General features: G+C 37.2%; 2 protein-coding genes across 2 annotated transcripts in view; both read right to left on the bottom strand.

Annotated features, from left to right (window-relative positions):
* Positions 1–1,458, bottom strand: part of LOC139138931 (inactive tyrosine-protein kinase transmembrane receptor ROR1-like) — an 80,113-nt gene extending 78,655 nt beyond the window's left edge. The window contains exon 1 of the mRNA XM_070707554.1: positions 1,229–1,458. The gene's annotated coding sequence lies outside the window, so the exon portion shown is untranslated. The remainder of the gene's footprint in view (positions 1–1,228) is intronic.
* A 9,272-nt stretch (positions 1,459–10,730) lies between these two features.
* LOC139138055 (uncharacterized) overlaps positions 10,731–14,046 on the bottom strand; it is a 43,185-nt gene continuing 39,869 nt past the window's right edge. The window contains exons 23-25 of the mRNA XM_070706277.1: positions 13,659–13,732; positions 13,140–13,215; positions 10,731–11,115 (exon numbers count right to left, since the gene is read on the bottom strand). Of these exons, the coding sequence (XP_070562378.1) occupies positions 10,942–11,115; positions 13,140–13,215; positions 13,659–13,732 (324 nt within the window). The 3' untranslated portion in view covers positions 10,731–10,941. The remainder of the gene's footprint in view (positions 11,116–13,139; positions 13,216–13,658; positions 13,733–14,046) is intronic.

Below are 14,046 nucleotides of genomic sequence, written 5' to 3'. Positions count from 1 at the left end.
TGATGTGTTCATGTTACTTTAGATGCAAAACTGTAAAACAATAGTTTTCATCAGATAAACGTGACAATTGCTGGGGAATGCCAATACTCAAATGTTCACACAGGCTGCTTAGTATGAATTGCCTTCGTCACAGTGTTTCTAGTGACACATGGCAACAAAATCGTGACTAATAGTTACAATATTGTTGAAAAACATTAATGGAAAAAAATTAAATGCAAAAAAAAACATTCTTATTTGCGAGGTATAGCTTTACTACCTGCAGGAATTGAGAAAAAAATATCGACTAAAATTTATTTAAAAGTATTTTAAAGGTTGTGATTTTGCATCTGTTTAAATAATCACCCCTGATTTGTCGTTACAGTGATGCAGTTATGCGACGAGCTCGCGTCGGAGTTTAGCATTGCAACCCTGTTCCGAAAGTGAAGTTCTGAAACCGTTATACAATCTAGCATGGAGGTAGCTACCTCCATGAATCTAGATACAGTTTCTCTTTCCACGGCCCTACGATCAGTGTCTCCGTCTGCATTTGTTTTTCACAGCGCTCGCGTAAAAGTTGGGCAATGCATTCAAATATGCAACTTGAAAACAATTAGACGGGGTCGTTTATCAAGTTCACGCTGTGCGGTGGAAAGTTTTGACAGTTCGGGGTGAAATACGCTAGACAATGAGAGTAACCGCACAATAGGCGTTCACGCTCTAGCCAAATAGACTTGCCCGGTATTGTTACAAAATAGGCACCGAAAACTGTTACCGCTCGCAAGGATAGGAATTTCTCTTTGGACCGTGATGGGAGAGCTTGTCAGAATTCATCTACACGATTTGAAACACATGCAGTCAGTGAGAACTGCCGACAACTGTTATCGCCAGTTCAGTTACCAATGCGGTGTCGACGGTCTGAGGAGAAACGAGGCCCTACACTGTTTATCATTGAACTAAAGCTCAGCATGTCTCAAACTTTCACTACAGAGACGATGTCTCCCATTTCACTCCATCGATCCATTCCTCCAACTATACGTCACCGTAGCTCGGTGTTTTTTTGGACATACAAACGCCATCTCGTTGATAAACCAGTGAATTTGCTCTGGTCTGCGAGCGTAAACAAGTAAAAATTGTAAAACGCGAACAGCAGATGAGACTCGGAGCTGTCAAAATCAGTTACTGGGTCGTATCATGTCGTTTTCTTTGCGTGCACTATCAAGCGGCGCACATCCATAGTGGAATAACTTACCCCAGAATAGGAGAACCAGAAGCCAACGCTGTCCTCGACACCGCCAAAATAATCTCCATGTCATCCTCGATAGATCAAACATACCCTGCTAGTCACACACAGAGGTAGAGGCGACCGTTCAGCGGTATAAAACCTTGCGTTTTTGAGCGCGATGTACGTCTTTGAATGGCTGTGTGCACCCGTGGAGTATCAAGTGTCCCACTCGCTAAACTTGTTTCCCAGCTAAACTCATTCCTATGTAAATTAGGATTCATATGCAAATTAATTGCAACCTCGTACAAAACAAGGTCTTCTCCTATTCTTCCCCTATGCGGCTGGAGTGCATTCAGAAAAGTAATCAAGTCCCCTTTATAAGCTACTTCGAAAGTTCTTTTATTCCGCAAATTCTCAGTGCAACTGACGATCGCTTTCGACAATAAAGTTTTTCACCAGCGCTGCTATATGCAATAATCGTGAATGTACGCCTAAGTGCACATATCACAGTCAGTTCTGCAGTTCTTGCCTGTCAGTGTCTGCACTTGCGCTAGGCCGAGGCTTGGGGGCGCCAAACTCAAACAAACCGAGTTACGTGACGCGTGAGTTATTACTGCATGCTGTAACGATTAAACAAATATCATCTGAGCCGCCGCCGTACCCATTTTTTTTCATCTTCGCTTGCCAAGGTCTCTTCACCGGGCAGCTGGATGTTCCCCGAAATCAGGGAGACTTGGAGCACTTGTGGAGGGACCGTGCTTGGAGACTGCAGTCGAAGTATGGACCCGTACCGTGTGAGCGGACGGTGTAGTATTTTGGACTGAGTATTAAAGCCTACACGGGCTTCAGATCTTCGTGTCACTGTACAACCTAAAAAAGTCTCTCTCTCTCTCTCTCTCTCTCTCTCTCTCTCTCTCTCTCTCTCTCTCTCTCATACAATCCTTCTTCTTTTTCATTCTAGGAGACTTGTGAAAAATTGCTTTTTTCTCGGCACGAACCTCAAACTACGCTTTTAGTGGAGGAGCCGAGTTTCAATATTCTCAATATTGAGAAAGAAAGTTTGCGTGTGTGTGATGACCTTACTGTAAGCTTTTTACAAACACCATTTACAAAGGTTGTAAAACTAAAATGACGCGACTTGTTACGGTATGGCAGAAAGATTGTCCCGTCATAGACCCCCGAGAAAACCTTTTCTCGAGAGTCTATGGTCCCGTTCAACAGCTAACTCTGACACGGTTTCTGATAGCCTGGGATTGCATAAATTCCACCAAAATTAGCCAACAGTTTAATTTTAAGAGGATCGTCATAACTAAATGATGTGTGACGCGTAATCATTCAAATAAATGCACCCGACGTTTCCGAAAAAAAAAATATTGTTATGTAAATCACGTGTAAATGTTAGTCGTGGTTTTCTATAATGGCCAGGTTCTGCAACCAAAATCACTAGATCGCTGTCGTCTTTCACGGGTGCGATACTGTACCGCCCATGCACAGGAAAAAAACACGTGATTTCGAATTTCCCGACCGACTGCCGACTGTAGTCGTCAGAAATTTGACGCAGATGATAGAATGGAAATATAAATATACATTCGAATATAATTGCAATAATGTCTTCTTCAGCTCGAAGGAATATACTTCCTTTTTTGGCCAAGCTTATCAGATCAGGGATAGACCGTTCGACCTTGAGAGAAGAATAAGGGAATGTAATCTACCCTGTCCATATAATGTACGATCCGAGATACACGAATATTTTCGGTTTTTTATATACTGTAACGATATCATATTACCTTATATGTACACTTTGCATAACTCAATTTCGATACGTTGCGCTTAGAGCATTATATATTTCCGCCTTCCAAGATTTGACATTTCCTTTGGAGCAGGTAGAGTCTAACAGGAATGCCGGGAATGTATACTTTTCTCCAAAAATTCAACACTCTGTACGAATTTCAGACTCTGTCCCTCCTTTTTTCTTTCTTCGAAGTCAATGAGCATTGACGTTTTTTCTTTTGGTATTCCTATTCTGTGTACTACTGCAGTTGCCTGTTAGAATTAATCCCAAAGCATGGTGGAATACACAGTATTTAGCTTATCAGCCACTATGAATGCAGACGCCATTATTACCCTGAAAATTGAATTTAAGTCCGGACTTGAATTCACTTGTCAACAATTACACGAGTCATTGCATTAATACAGGCTACGTAGACTAGTGTAGTGGGATATTTGGTATTTCAGCGAGGTGTAGGGAACAGAGCAAGAATATCAGTAACAGCAAATGAACTTTGAAAGACAATCACTCTGCGGACGTTTCTTTTCCATTTTACCCCTTCATCTCTGACGGTCGATCCCTTGAGAGTGAAACAATGGATGTCTACAAGCCGACTAAGCCTCACGTTCGGCTTTACGAGATTTCTCATTTTCCAGAGCACAAATTACAGAACTCTATTGAACGCATTCTTTGGACTATTAGATTTCCGTCGATGAGTCATCCCTAAATGTTGAATCCGATGAAATTTATACACGACGCGTATATGTCATCTTATATTAATAAGTCATAACAAATGTCACACGATAATGATGGGTACAGAAGCCCGCTGTAGTGAGAGAGCGCTCCGTAGCGAGTATGTCTCAAGATAAACAATACAGCGGTCAAGGCAGTTCAAGATGGGTAATTTTCACTGTTGTGAACGTATACAGATGTCAGGAATGCCGTCATGGTTTACAGCCTGGGGCGTCGGAGGAAACGAGGTGTTAAGCGAGCAAATTCAAATCTAATGAGAAGTAATACAAGTCGAATCAAATCAAAGGGTGAAATAATTTCAGTGCAGTGTAGATCAGAAAGTATAGGTCGGTTTATATGCCATGTTTCCCTCATACTTTTTTCTTGACAAATTCTCTCTGCAACATGTGCCAACATAATAACGATAATAATGACGACACTTTTTATTGTGAGTTGTTGTCCACCTTAAAACGCTCTAGATTGAGAGGGCATTTTATTTTAGGCCAAAAAAGATAAATTGTGCTGTTCCGATAACACGGTTTTCCAAAATAGGGTAGGTAGGTCGGATGGAAATTTTTCCAAAAATATTTTTTATTTTTAAGTATGCATTTTTTTGGATGGGGGGGGGGGGGGGGGTTTCAGGGCGATCAAACACTGTCCAGAAAAACGTATCATACGTATAAAGGAATAAAACCATAAAAGACATCCTCGTTCAAGCAAAAATCAAATGCTAAGCAGTGAATGCGTGATTTTATGGCTTTTTCTTTCTCTTTTTACTTCTGTGTTTACGTCTAAAAACGTTTAGGTTCGACAGGTAAAAATAGGGTAGGTTGGGTAATCGGAACAGCAAATTTTTTTTCTAAGCCTTATTTACGAGTAAAGAGTATATCGTTCCCGAACATGTACACCCGACATTGTACAGGCACTGTGTAACAAAATTATGTGTTATCCAGATTATCGGGGAGGGGGCCGAGGATGTGATGGGGAGCATTGATCTGACAAGCTGGCAAGCTATGAAGTTAAGAAGCAAGGCATGAGTACTGCTCGTGATTGTAAAAAAATCAAACAATATACATTCCCAATATCCTTGAACCAAGATGCAAGCCAAATGGACTAAATAGGGAACGTGTGAATCAGTCTTAACACATTGGAGAAAATAAATCACAATAAATCATCTGTTTCGTTCTGGACTTACTTTAAATATGATTTATGCGAGAGTTTTCCACGCTTCTACTTTAACTTTTTTCGTTTGGCTGTCATCTGTCTTCTGTGTCTGGTTCATTTTCCCCATTACGGATACACTCACTGATGGTATCAGTTGTGATGGATATGCTTTATTACAATAAAGACTTTGATAAGTGTAGTACATGTAATACATTCTGACGAACACCAAACGATTAACAAAGTTTTAAAATGCTATAAAATACAATGAAATATTGCTTGATAGCAGTGATCGGAAAACATTCTCCTACTGGAGTTTGAGTTATCTCTCTCCCGGTAACACCGTATGGATGTTATCAGTACAGTATCAATGTTTTGCAAAGGCATGGATGATAGATGTATGCTAAGGAAACGGAAGTGATAGGTGTATAAAGGTAAAATGCACATCGGGCACAGATGTTCGGACTCTCAAAATTATACTTTTCGGATCTACCGCTCGTTGGGGCTCATTTTTAAGCTTTGCGAGTAAGGCGCTTTAAATAAAATCCTTTGTTTGCCGTCCGCGTGCTGGTAGGTTTTCAGAGAAAATTAAGAAAACAAATACAATGTTAACACTATTACAAATAAAAATACTATTTTTCCCAAAGAAACCAAATAAAAAATATGAGCTTTTGTTAATACACTTGTGTTTTTTCTCTCTGTTTGTTATTTTCCCAGGGTAGGCCAGCTGGTAGGTTTTTCAAAAATCCGAGGACGGTAAACAAATGATTTTATTCAAATGGCCTAAGTTTTCGCAGTCTGAGTTTAGTGAAAATCAAAGTTGTATTTTCCCTACTAAGTTAACAGAGTAGCGGACGCCATTTTGAATTTCAATATCGATCAGTAAATATTAGGCCATTTATTTCACATTTATCATGGTGGGCCCTGATCTTCATTCTTGCATTGTAAGGCTGAATGAAGAGGTGCCAGTGTCGCTGAGGAAAGTCTGAGCAAAACTTTGCATGATGCCCATCCATTTCTTCAGCCGCAGGTGTAAAACGTACGTGTCAATAAGAACTGTATTTATTCACTATTCAATCATGGCAAAGTGTTACAGGGTCTGTTAAGTCTGAGTCCTTAGCGTTCTAGGAAATGAAAGCTTATTGGGGCATATACAAATCAACACTACCGGTCTATATGCACAAAAACTATGTACAGTCATGTACATAATACAAACAGCTAGAAAATAATTTCTGTCACACACCTATGTACACATTGACATGTTTCATGGCACTAGCACAGCCCTGTCGTCTATACTGACACATGACATAGACTTGTCGTTCACAGCAACGCTCCCTCCACAGTGTTGTGTCGACCCCATTGACCGACACAATACACCTGAGGGAGTCATAGGGCTATGGTTCGCAGCTACGACCGACGTATACCTCATGTTTGCAAAGGGGGTCAGAGGGTCTTGTAGAGGTGAATAATTTTGTAGTGAGTGTAAAAATATGTCAAAATGTGATTGCTGTGAAAACTGTTGAAATTCGAGTCAAATCTTAACATAAAGGTAGAGTTTATGAAAAGCACAAAGTCAACTGTTTTCGTTTCACGCGCGGTGAAACTTTTATGAGACCTTTCTGTTCGAAGTCACATCCTCAGTATTCGTCCGTTGCCTCAATTTTCTGTACTTTCATTTCATATTTTGTCGTATCACTTAATTAAAATATTCTGATTTTTGTTCTCCTTGAAGGATGTCTTACAATTTCAAATGCTTATCTCGGACACTGCCCGCGATAAGCTGAAATGTTGAGATTTAATATTTTTCGTTTCACTTTTTTTTTCTTACAGCAGATACTCTCAAAGACTGAGGAGTGTTTGTCGAACGATAAGCTTGTTTACAGGAAAATCACAAAAATGTTAATTATTTATATGGTCTACTAATATTTGTTCAAAGCTAGACTGACCTTTATATACCGGCCGGCCCGGTCAACCTTCGTCAGGAAGAACAAATATTATTGTAAACTTTATACTACCTGCTATGTTTACTCTTTAACATGTAGAATTTTTAAGTGATCAATAAAAACTATGTAAATATTTTAAATGCGGACTATATATATCTGGCCAACTGCACCTCTAACTTTTAACAAATATGGTTTTACAACACGCGTGGTTTTACAATGACAACAAAGCACTGATGGCTTAGCTGATTTTTTTACGTTTTGGGGTTGGCGCCAAAAGTGAGATTGGGGTACTAGTTTCTTACTGGGCGGGGCCGGGCCTCGCTGTATCTGTCGGACATCGCTTGTGCAGGAGCTTGATGGTACGGAACACAGTCAGCCTGTTCCGTCACAATCTTCTCCCAATTCACATATCGTGGTGGCATGCCGTGGTCGCGGACGGTCTTCCGCTGTCAACCCAAAATATTCCACCGTCTGTTAGTCTTGGAACACGAAAAAATCGGGCGTGATTTTTTGATTCTCCGGTATTAATGGACTACTGTACCGGAACACCAGCTACGTAAGATTGATCGTTCAGAATTTCCTTCTAGATCAATTTAGATTTGAAAATTTGAGTCGGAGACGGTCATTTTTAATGGCGTCACGTCAACTGTATTGACGTGTGAGATGGTTTTTGTCTGTGAGGTAGACTATTGGGGATTACATTAGAATAGAGATTATTTGGTTCCGTATAAGTCGTGTTATTTCAATACTTTTATATGTGGTTTTCTCTCTGTATAGTTGACATCATATAGTCCCTGTATAAACACATTTTACTAAGTTTCATATTCGAGAATCGAATCCGTAAAGGCACCCTGTGCACACAAGGGAATTTTTATTTCCACAGCGAAAACGTGAGAGTGAATACATTAAAATTGTTTAAACTGCAAAAGATCTACACAATGCAATATTAGAAGCTGTCAATCTTTGTCGTTTTCACTCGAAACTTTCGGCTCAACAAACTACCATTGCACTAGAGTCAATTCACACATAGTCAATTATTTCCTGAATATTTTCACGAAAGAATACCTACATCTCCATATCACATATCACTCTAAAAACTTTTACGATACTTTTTTCTGGTTTACCACTTGTTGGGGTTTTCACTGATACTTTTGGTGAAAATCGAAAAATTCATGTTTGTCCCGATAGAGTTAAAAAAGAGGGATGACTGCGACTTTGAATTTCAAATGTCAGTAAATATTTGGTAATTTGTCTCTCGATCACTGAACTTTGCACGGTGACACCCGATTTTGATTTTTAATTTCGAAAGAGAATGGTTTGAAGTTCTCAGACGAAAAGTTTGATCAAAAGTGTAATCAATTCCGAGGGGAGAATGATCATAAATGAATACAGGTTACTCCTTTACCATGCTGTCACGACTTTATCAACGAAAGCAAAAATGTCTATCAAATTCACTTGAATTGAAATGCTTTGACCCATTTTTTTCTATCTGGTAAGATATAATAATTTTTTCATAAGTTTCTGTTTGTTATCGATATCTTTGAAATCTTAGAATACTGAGAATGCAATTCAGATTCTAAGTTTCTTAAGCCTGTGTATTTGCGCCCTTCTCCGCCCAAATCAAGCTTGTGTATGACACTTTCGGATAATTGGACGACTGATTACTGATAAAACCCAGCTGTCGTCGAGCACAGGTTCACATAAGCGCAAATACACGTCCTTTTAACCCTTTCACCACCATGGTTTATCCCGCGTAAATTTGTTTTTCTATGGCGAAGTTGGACCTCTATAAAGGGAAATGGGGAGGTCACCACAGAATGAGCCATTAATCTTGGTTGGATTGATGGGAAAGAGTACGTGCCATTGCAGAGTCACTTCCTTTCTAAACTTCAATAGATGTTTACCCGGAAGTATATGTATTGCCACTCAAAAGTATATATATATATATATATATATATATATATATATATATAATATATATATATATATATATATATATATATATATATATATATATATATATGTAAAAAAATTTTAAAGAAAGTAACAGGTCCGAATTTTTTAATAGGCTTCACTCTTTGACTGTTCAGTCGCAAATTAATATCAGCACGTGTGGTGGGGTGTTTTACTCGAGAAGGGACTATTCGGAAAAATATGATGGGTGAACATGACATGAACAAGTGCCGAACTCAGTAAATAAAGGGGCAAATACAGGACGTGACGAGTGAAAGTCAAGCCATCGGTAAAATGTAATTTAAAAGTCAAACTTTCACAAGTTTGATTCTAATTCACACAAGAAAAAACGGGCAAAATGATAAATACTATAATACTGGGTAAAAATCGTGACATTTGACCAACAAGTAACAAAAGAAAATTCAGTGTACGACAAGGCAAATTGCTTTGCGGAAATTGCCACGTCATACTCGGAGTAATGATCATTTGTTGTCATTTGTGTTACTACGTGAAAAACGGTAAATATTTTCGTCTTATTGTGTTTTGGTTCCCAATGGCATAATTCCTCATCATCGAAATCGAGCTGAGGGTTTAAAAACTCTTCAGCCAAGGAATTACGTTTTTGAATCTACCAAAAATAGAAAAAAATATTTCTTTGAACGGACAGTAGTCGAAGCGTTCAGGTTGAAAATCAGGTTGAAAAAACAATGAAATATATCATTATGACTGATGTCATACTATAAATCTTACCGTACTAGCAACTCCTGCCATTGGAGTGATAGATACCCAAATTATTGGTCATCATGGCATGTGCGTATCTAGGTCATTCGTACTCCGTTTTAGCTCACTTGTTCTCACACTTAGACTAATGTCGTTCTGTCTGGCTGTCGTCTGTCTGTGAGTGTGTGTCACTCGGACTTCAACAGCCAGTATACCCCATATATTGGGAAAGTAATCAAGAAGTCAGTTATCAAAAAGGGTGAACGGAGAGCTCTTTATATTATTATTTGATCATCTAATATGTTATTTTTAAGCAGGGTGTGTGAGTTTGCTGCCTGATAAAGCATACTTACAGACTTATCAACATCCAGTGCTGTGAAAATTGCTTAAATATTTGTGAATATATATATTCACAAAGTGAATAATAATTTTTTTTCAATTTAACAATTTCTTTACCACAAACAATTAGTTTTCCAATTTTCTTCCCAAAATTTTTCCTGAATACAATCGCTAAACCTCCATGATTGATAGATCTTCAGGGACCATTAGGATTAATTGCTATCAATCAAGTACTGTACCAATGTGCCGGTATTTTGCGCATCGCTTACCTACAAGTTTTCTGATCTAAACATACAGCGACGTCACATTTAATTTTCTGTGTAGATGGCGCCACCATCGGCAGCAGGCATAAATTCGTACGTTTCGAAATTTCACAAGTCGATGCATCGATCTTATCTTCAAAATTTCTCACCATTTGAAACATGAAATGAATGGCTGATCAGCTTTTGACTAACGAATGTGCTATTACGATTTGTCGAGTAGTCTTGTATAAATAATTAACACATGGTAAAACTGAATGTCTATCTTCATAAGATTTTTTATCCCTCTATGTCTATGTATGCCGATATTGCTCACGAATACGGCGTGCCGCGTCAATTATGAAATCAGCATTTGCCTTAATTATTGATAATAAGTAGGTTTCACCTGTGAGAATCCAAATTAGATCAGCTAACTTTAATTACTACCGGCTTCTCTCAATTTAATCGTGCAATTTTTGAATGAAATACATTCAGACACAACTACATTAGCAGTGTTGTTTATAAAGAAAGTATATATATATATATATATATATATATATATATATATATATATATATATATATATATATATATATATATATATATATATATATATATATATATATATATATATATATATATATATATATATATATATATATATATATATATATATATATATATATAGAGTGTCGTGCTAATTCAATGTAAAACACTTCTATAAAGTTGGAACTCAAATGGTTTTAGCGTTTTTGAAGTTCGAGTGATTTGTAAAATTATAACAAAACTGGTTAACACCACACTAGCGATATCAGCTCACGAAATTTTCCAGACTCTTTTGCGGATATGGTTTATGAGTTCTATATCATAAAAGCATATCCCAGACTACAGTGTGCTGGTCTGATTTTGGGGGTTAGAATAGCCCGTTTTTCTTTCCTTCTTAGTAGTTCCCTTCGAGATTACGTCTAAAAGGAACTCGAGAAATTCAACCACCGTGATTATCGACAGGCCGATCCACAAACCAAGTGCGCCCCCTACGTCCGCCATGAGTTGACTGTCCTGCAAGACAAAGTGTATCCGGCAAATTAAGAACGTGTTTTGAAAATAGCTTGAAATGTCAATTTTCAATGTTTTGTTTTCCTCTGCTTACATAAAAATGGATATTTCAATCTAGGCATAGTCTGGTGCTGTGCCCGCTTTAAATCACTTTCTCAACGTCAAACAACGAGTTCCCCTACTTCAACAACGAGCTGCGATCAAGCAACTATGCAACAGTAGGTTACTTTCAGGAAAAATAAATTGAAAATGCATATGAAATAATCTCATTTGTAAATCAACTAATTCTCATCTTACAATCCTTGTTCGTTTCACAATCTTTATACACTAATTTTTCACAAATACAATACCAGAAAGAATTTAATGATCGTAGTAGGCAAGAGATAACGTGTCACTGGACAATCTACCATCAAGTTTGCCGGTGCAAAATTATGGAATATAATTCTGCAAAATATCAGACAAATCGCTTGAAGAGACCAGTTCAAACGAGAGTTCAAATTGTCTATACAGTGAACTAGTTAAATCACAATAGTCGTCACATCATTGTGTAAGAATTTTCAGGAATACCTCGCTCTGATATCGAACTTGTATCATATAAATATAAAATAATGCTTGTAGAACTCTTTATATAACAGCGTACGTGTTTACCTAAGTAATTTAAATTTTGTAAATGGGCCAGACTCGACTAGCGAACAGCTATATTTTCTGGCTCCACATTATCACTGAAATGTAAATTTTGTATTTGCCTGTTATAACTTGTGAAGTGTACTACTACTTTTCATGGTAATAAACCAAACCAAAAATATCATAAAACACACATACTGTCCATTTGTATAGAGAATCAGCCATTTTTGTATGATTTATTAAAGCCTCACTAGTTGTATCTTTTTATGATTTTACTTTCAAGCTAAAGTTAGTTTGTAAGAATATACTAATTTAGGTGTGTGTATACACTTATTATTTACTGCACGCTGGGACTGTACAACAAATTTTGAACAAGATAAAGATTTTCCCAATGGAAAAAACAAAAACCGTGGATAGTGAGCATATCTGCACGGAAATCTCCTGCATAGAGTAGCCCAATGTAATGGATAGGGGTGAGTGTTTCCCACTCTGACTTTTTATGTTCTGTTTCTTTTGTAATATTACCAATTTTTGAAAATAGTGGGAAATCAAAATGACAGTTAAAATTTCAATTTACTTGTCAAATGTTTCACAAAGGAATGGTTTCCTAATGCACTAAAAACCCAGGAGGGAATAGGAAGATATTTTGAGGTCAACAAATTTCAAGAGTTACAGCTGGTGGGGCTTTAATATCTAATTATTAGTGTAGGGGTCGAGCTGGATTGGTTGTTTTCAACTGAACAACTGTTGTCAAGTCCATTTCCTAATCAGTAACGTAAATTAATCTTTATTTGAACGGAATAAATTGATAAATAGGGCGTTCCATCATGTCATTGTTCGGAAGTCATAATTTGTTTTTGTTTTTCTAAAGAAAGATTAAAACACCTTAATTCAATATTTTCCCCTTGCGCAAACTAAACCAAAGGTTTTGTAATCACAATAATAACATGAATACTTTGACAAGCATATATCTTTGATACTTCCAATCCTCAACAGTTACCTAATAGATGAAAGTCCTGACCACTGCAAAAAACTGCAATTTTAGATTCCGAAAGCAGCACAGGGCATTTTTATTCACTCCGCTATTTTAAATATGCTCACCTTCACGCGAATCTAGTTAGAAAAGCCACCTACGCAAGGAAGGTTAAGTCAACATTTTCGCAGTCAACATTTTCGCAATTGCTCATTTTTACCAGAAATGTAACTTTCAATGTCAACAAGGATTCAAGCCACGAATACTTGTCTGCCACAATATCCCTTGATGAGAAATATTGTACCATTCTTTCTTTCTAAGTTTACTACTTTGTCGTGGAAAGGATCTTGTTGCATGGAACGTTGACTATATATACACTTATACTTGCAATAGCTTATTTTATTCCGTCTACATGAGAAGTTAAACCTACCGGGTAATCTTTAACTTCTGATATCCGTTCAAGATTCAGTGATTCGTAGTATATTTTCACCCGTGCCAGGTTCTTACTAAAATGACGAAGTAACAATCTATATTTGCTCAAGTTCTAAAATGAATGTATTTTTGAATAAACGGATGTCTGTACATTCTTTTGATTTGTTAATAAGAATGAAACTACAGTTTTAAGCCCAATCGGCAGTTTTTGACGGTCGCTGAATTTACAGCCATTACTTTGGCCAACTGCATTGAATGTGAACTCTAAAAGCATACATACATAAACAATTACAAGTGAACACATGAAGTGCACGAATTTAATTCTATGACATACAAAGATATACATACTAAATATATCTTTGTATGTCATAGAATTAAATTAAATTAAATATATATAAGATACACATAGTTACATAATAGATGCTTACATACGTATATGCACACGCACGCACACACCGAATACTGAATACTGCAATGTATTATCAAGAGTGGTGATCAGTTCTAAAGGAATTATTACCTTATTGCATCATCTGACGTCATGATGGATCTTATCTTGGGATTCACAGCCAGTAAGCTACTGATCAAACGTGGCTAGTCAGGTGAAAAGATTGTTAAGATTATTATCAGGACCTTTGTCGAGTGTTAAAGTTTAAAGCCCCAATAGCTGTATCTTTTAGCATTATTTTTATGATTTTACATTCAAACTAAAATAAGTTTGTGAGAATATACTAATTTAGTTATGCGTATACACTTACTATTAATTGCCTGCTGGGACTGTAATATGCAATTTTAAACAAGACAAAGATTACAATGCGATTAAATTTGTGCCCACTCATTAAATCGCAGCCCCATGCGAAAAAGCAAAAACCGTGGATACTGTGCATATCTTCACTGAAATCTTCACA

This window comes from Ptychodera flava, chromosome 8 (genome assembly GCF_041260155.1).
Source record: "Ptychodera flava strain L36383 chromosome 8, AS_Pfla_20210202, whole genome shotgun sequence".
NCBI lineage: Eukaryota > Metazoa > Hemichordata > Enteropneusta > Ptychoderidae > Ptychodera > Ptychodera flava.
Note: the sequence above shows the minus strand (reverse complement) of the source record. Positions and strands in the feature narration are given on the sequence as shown.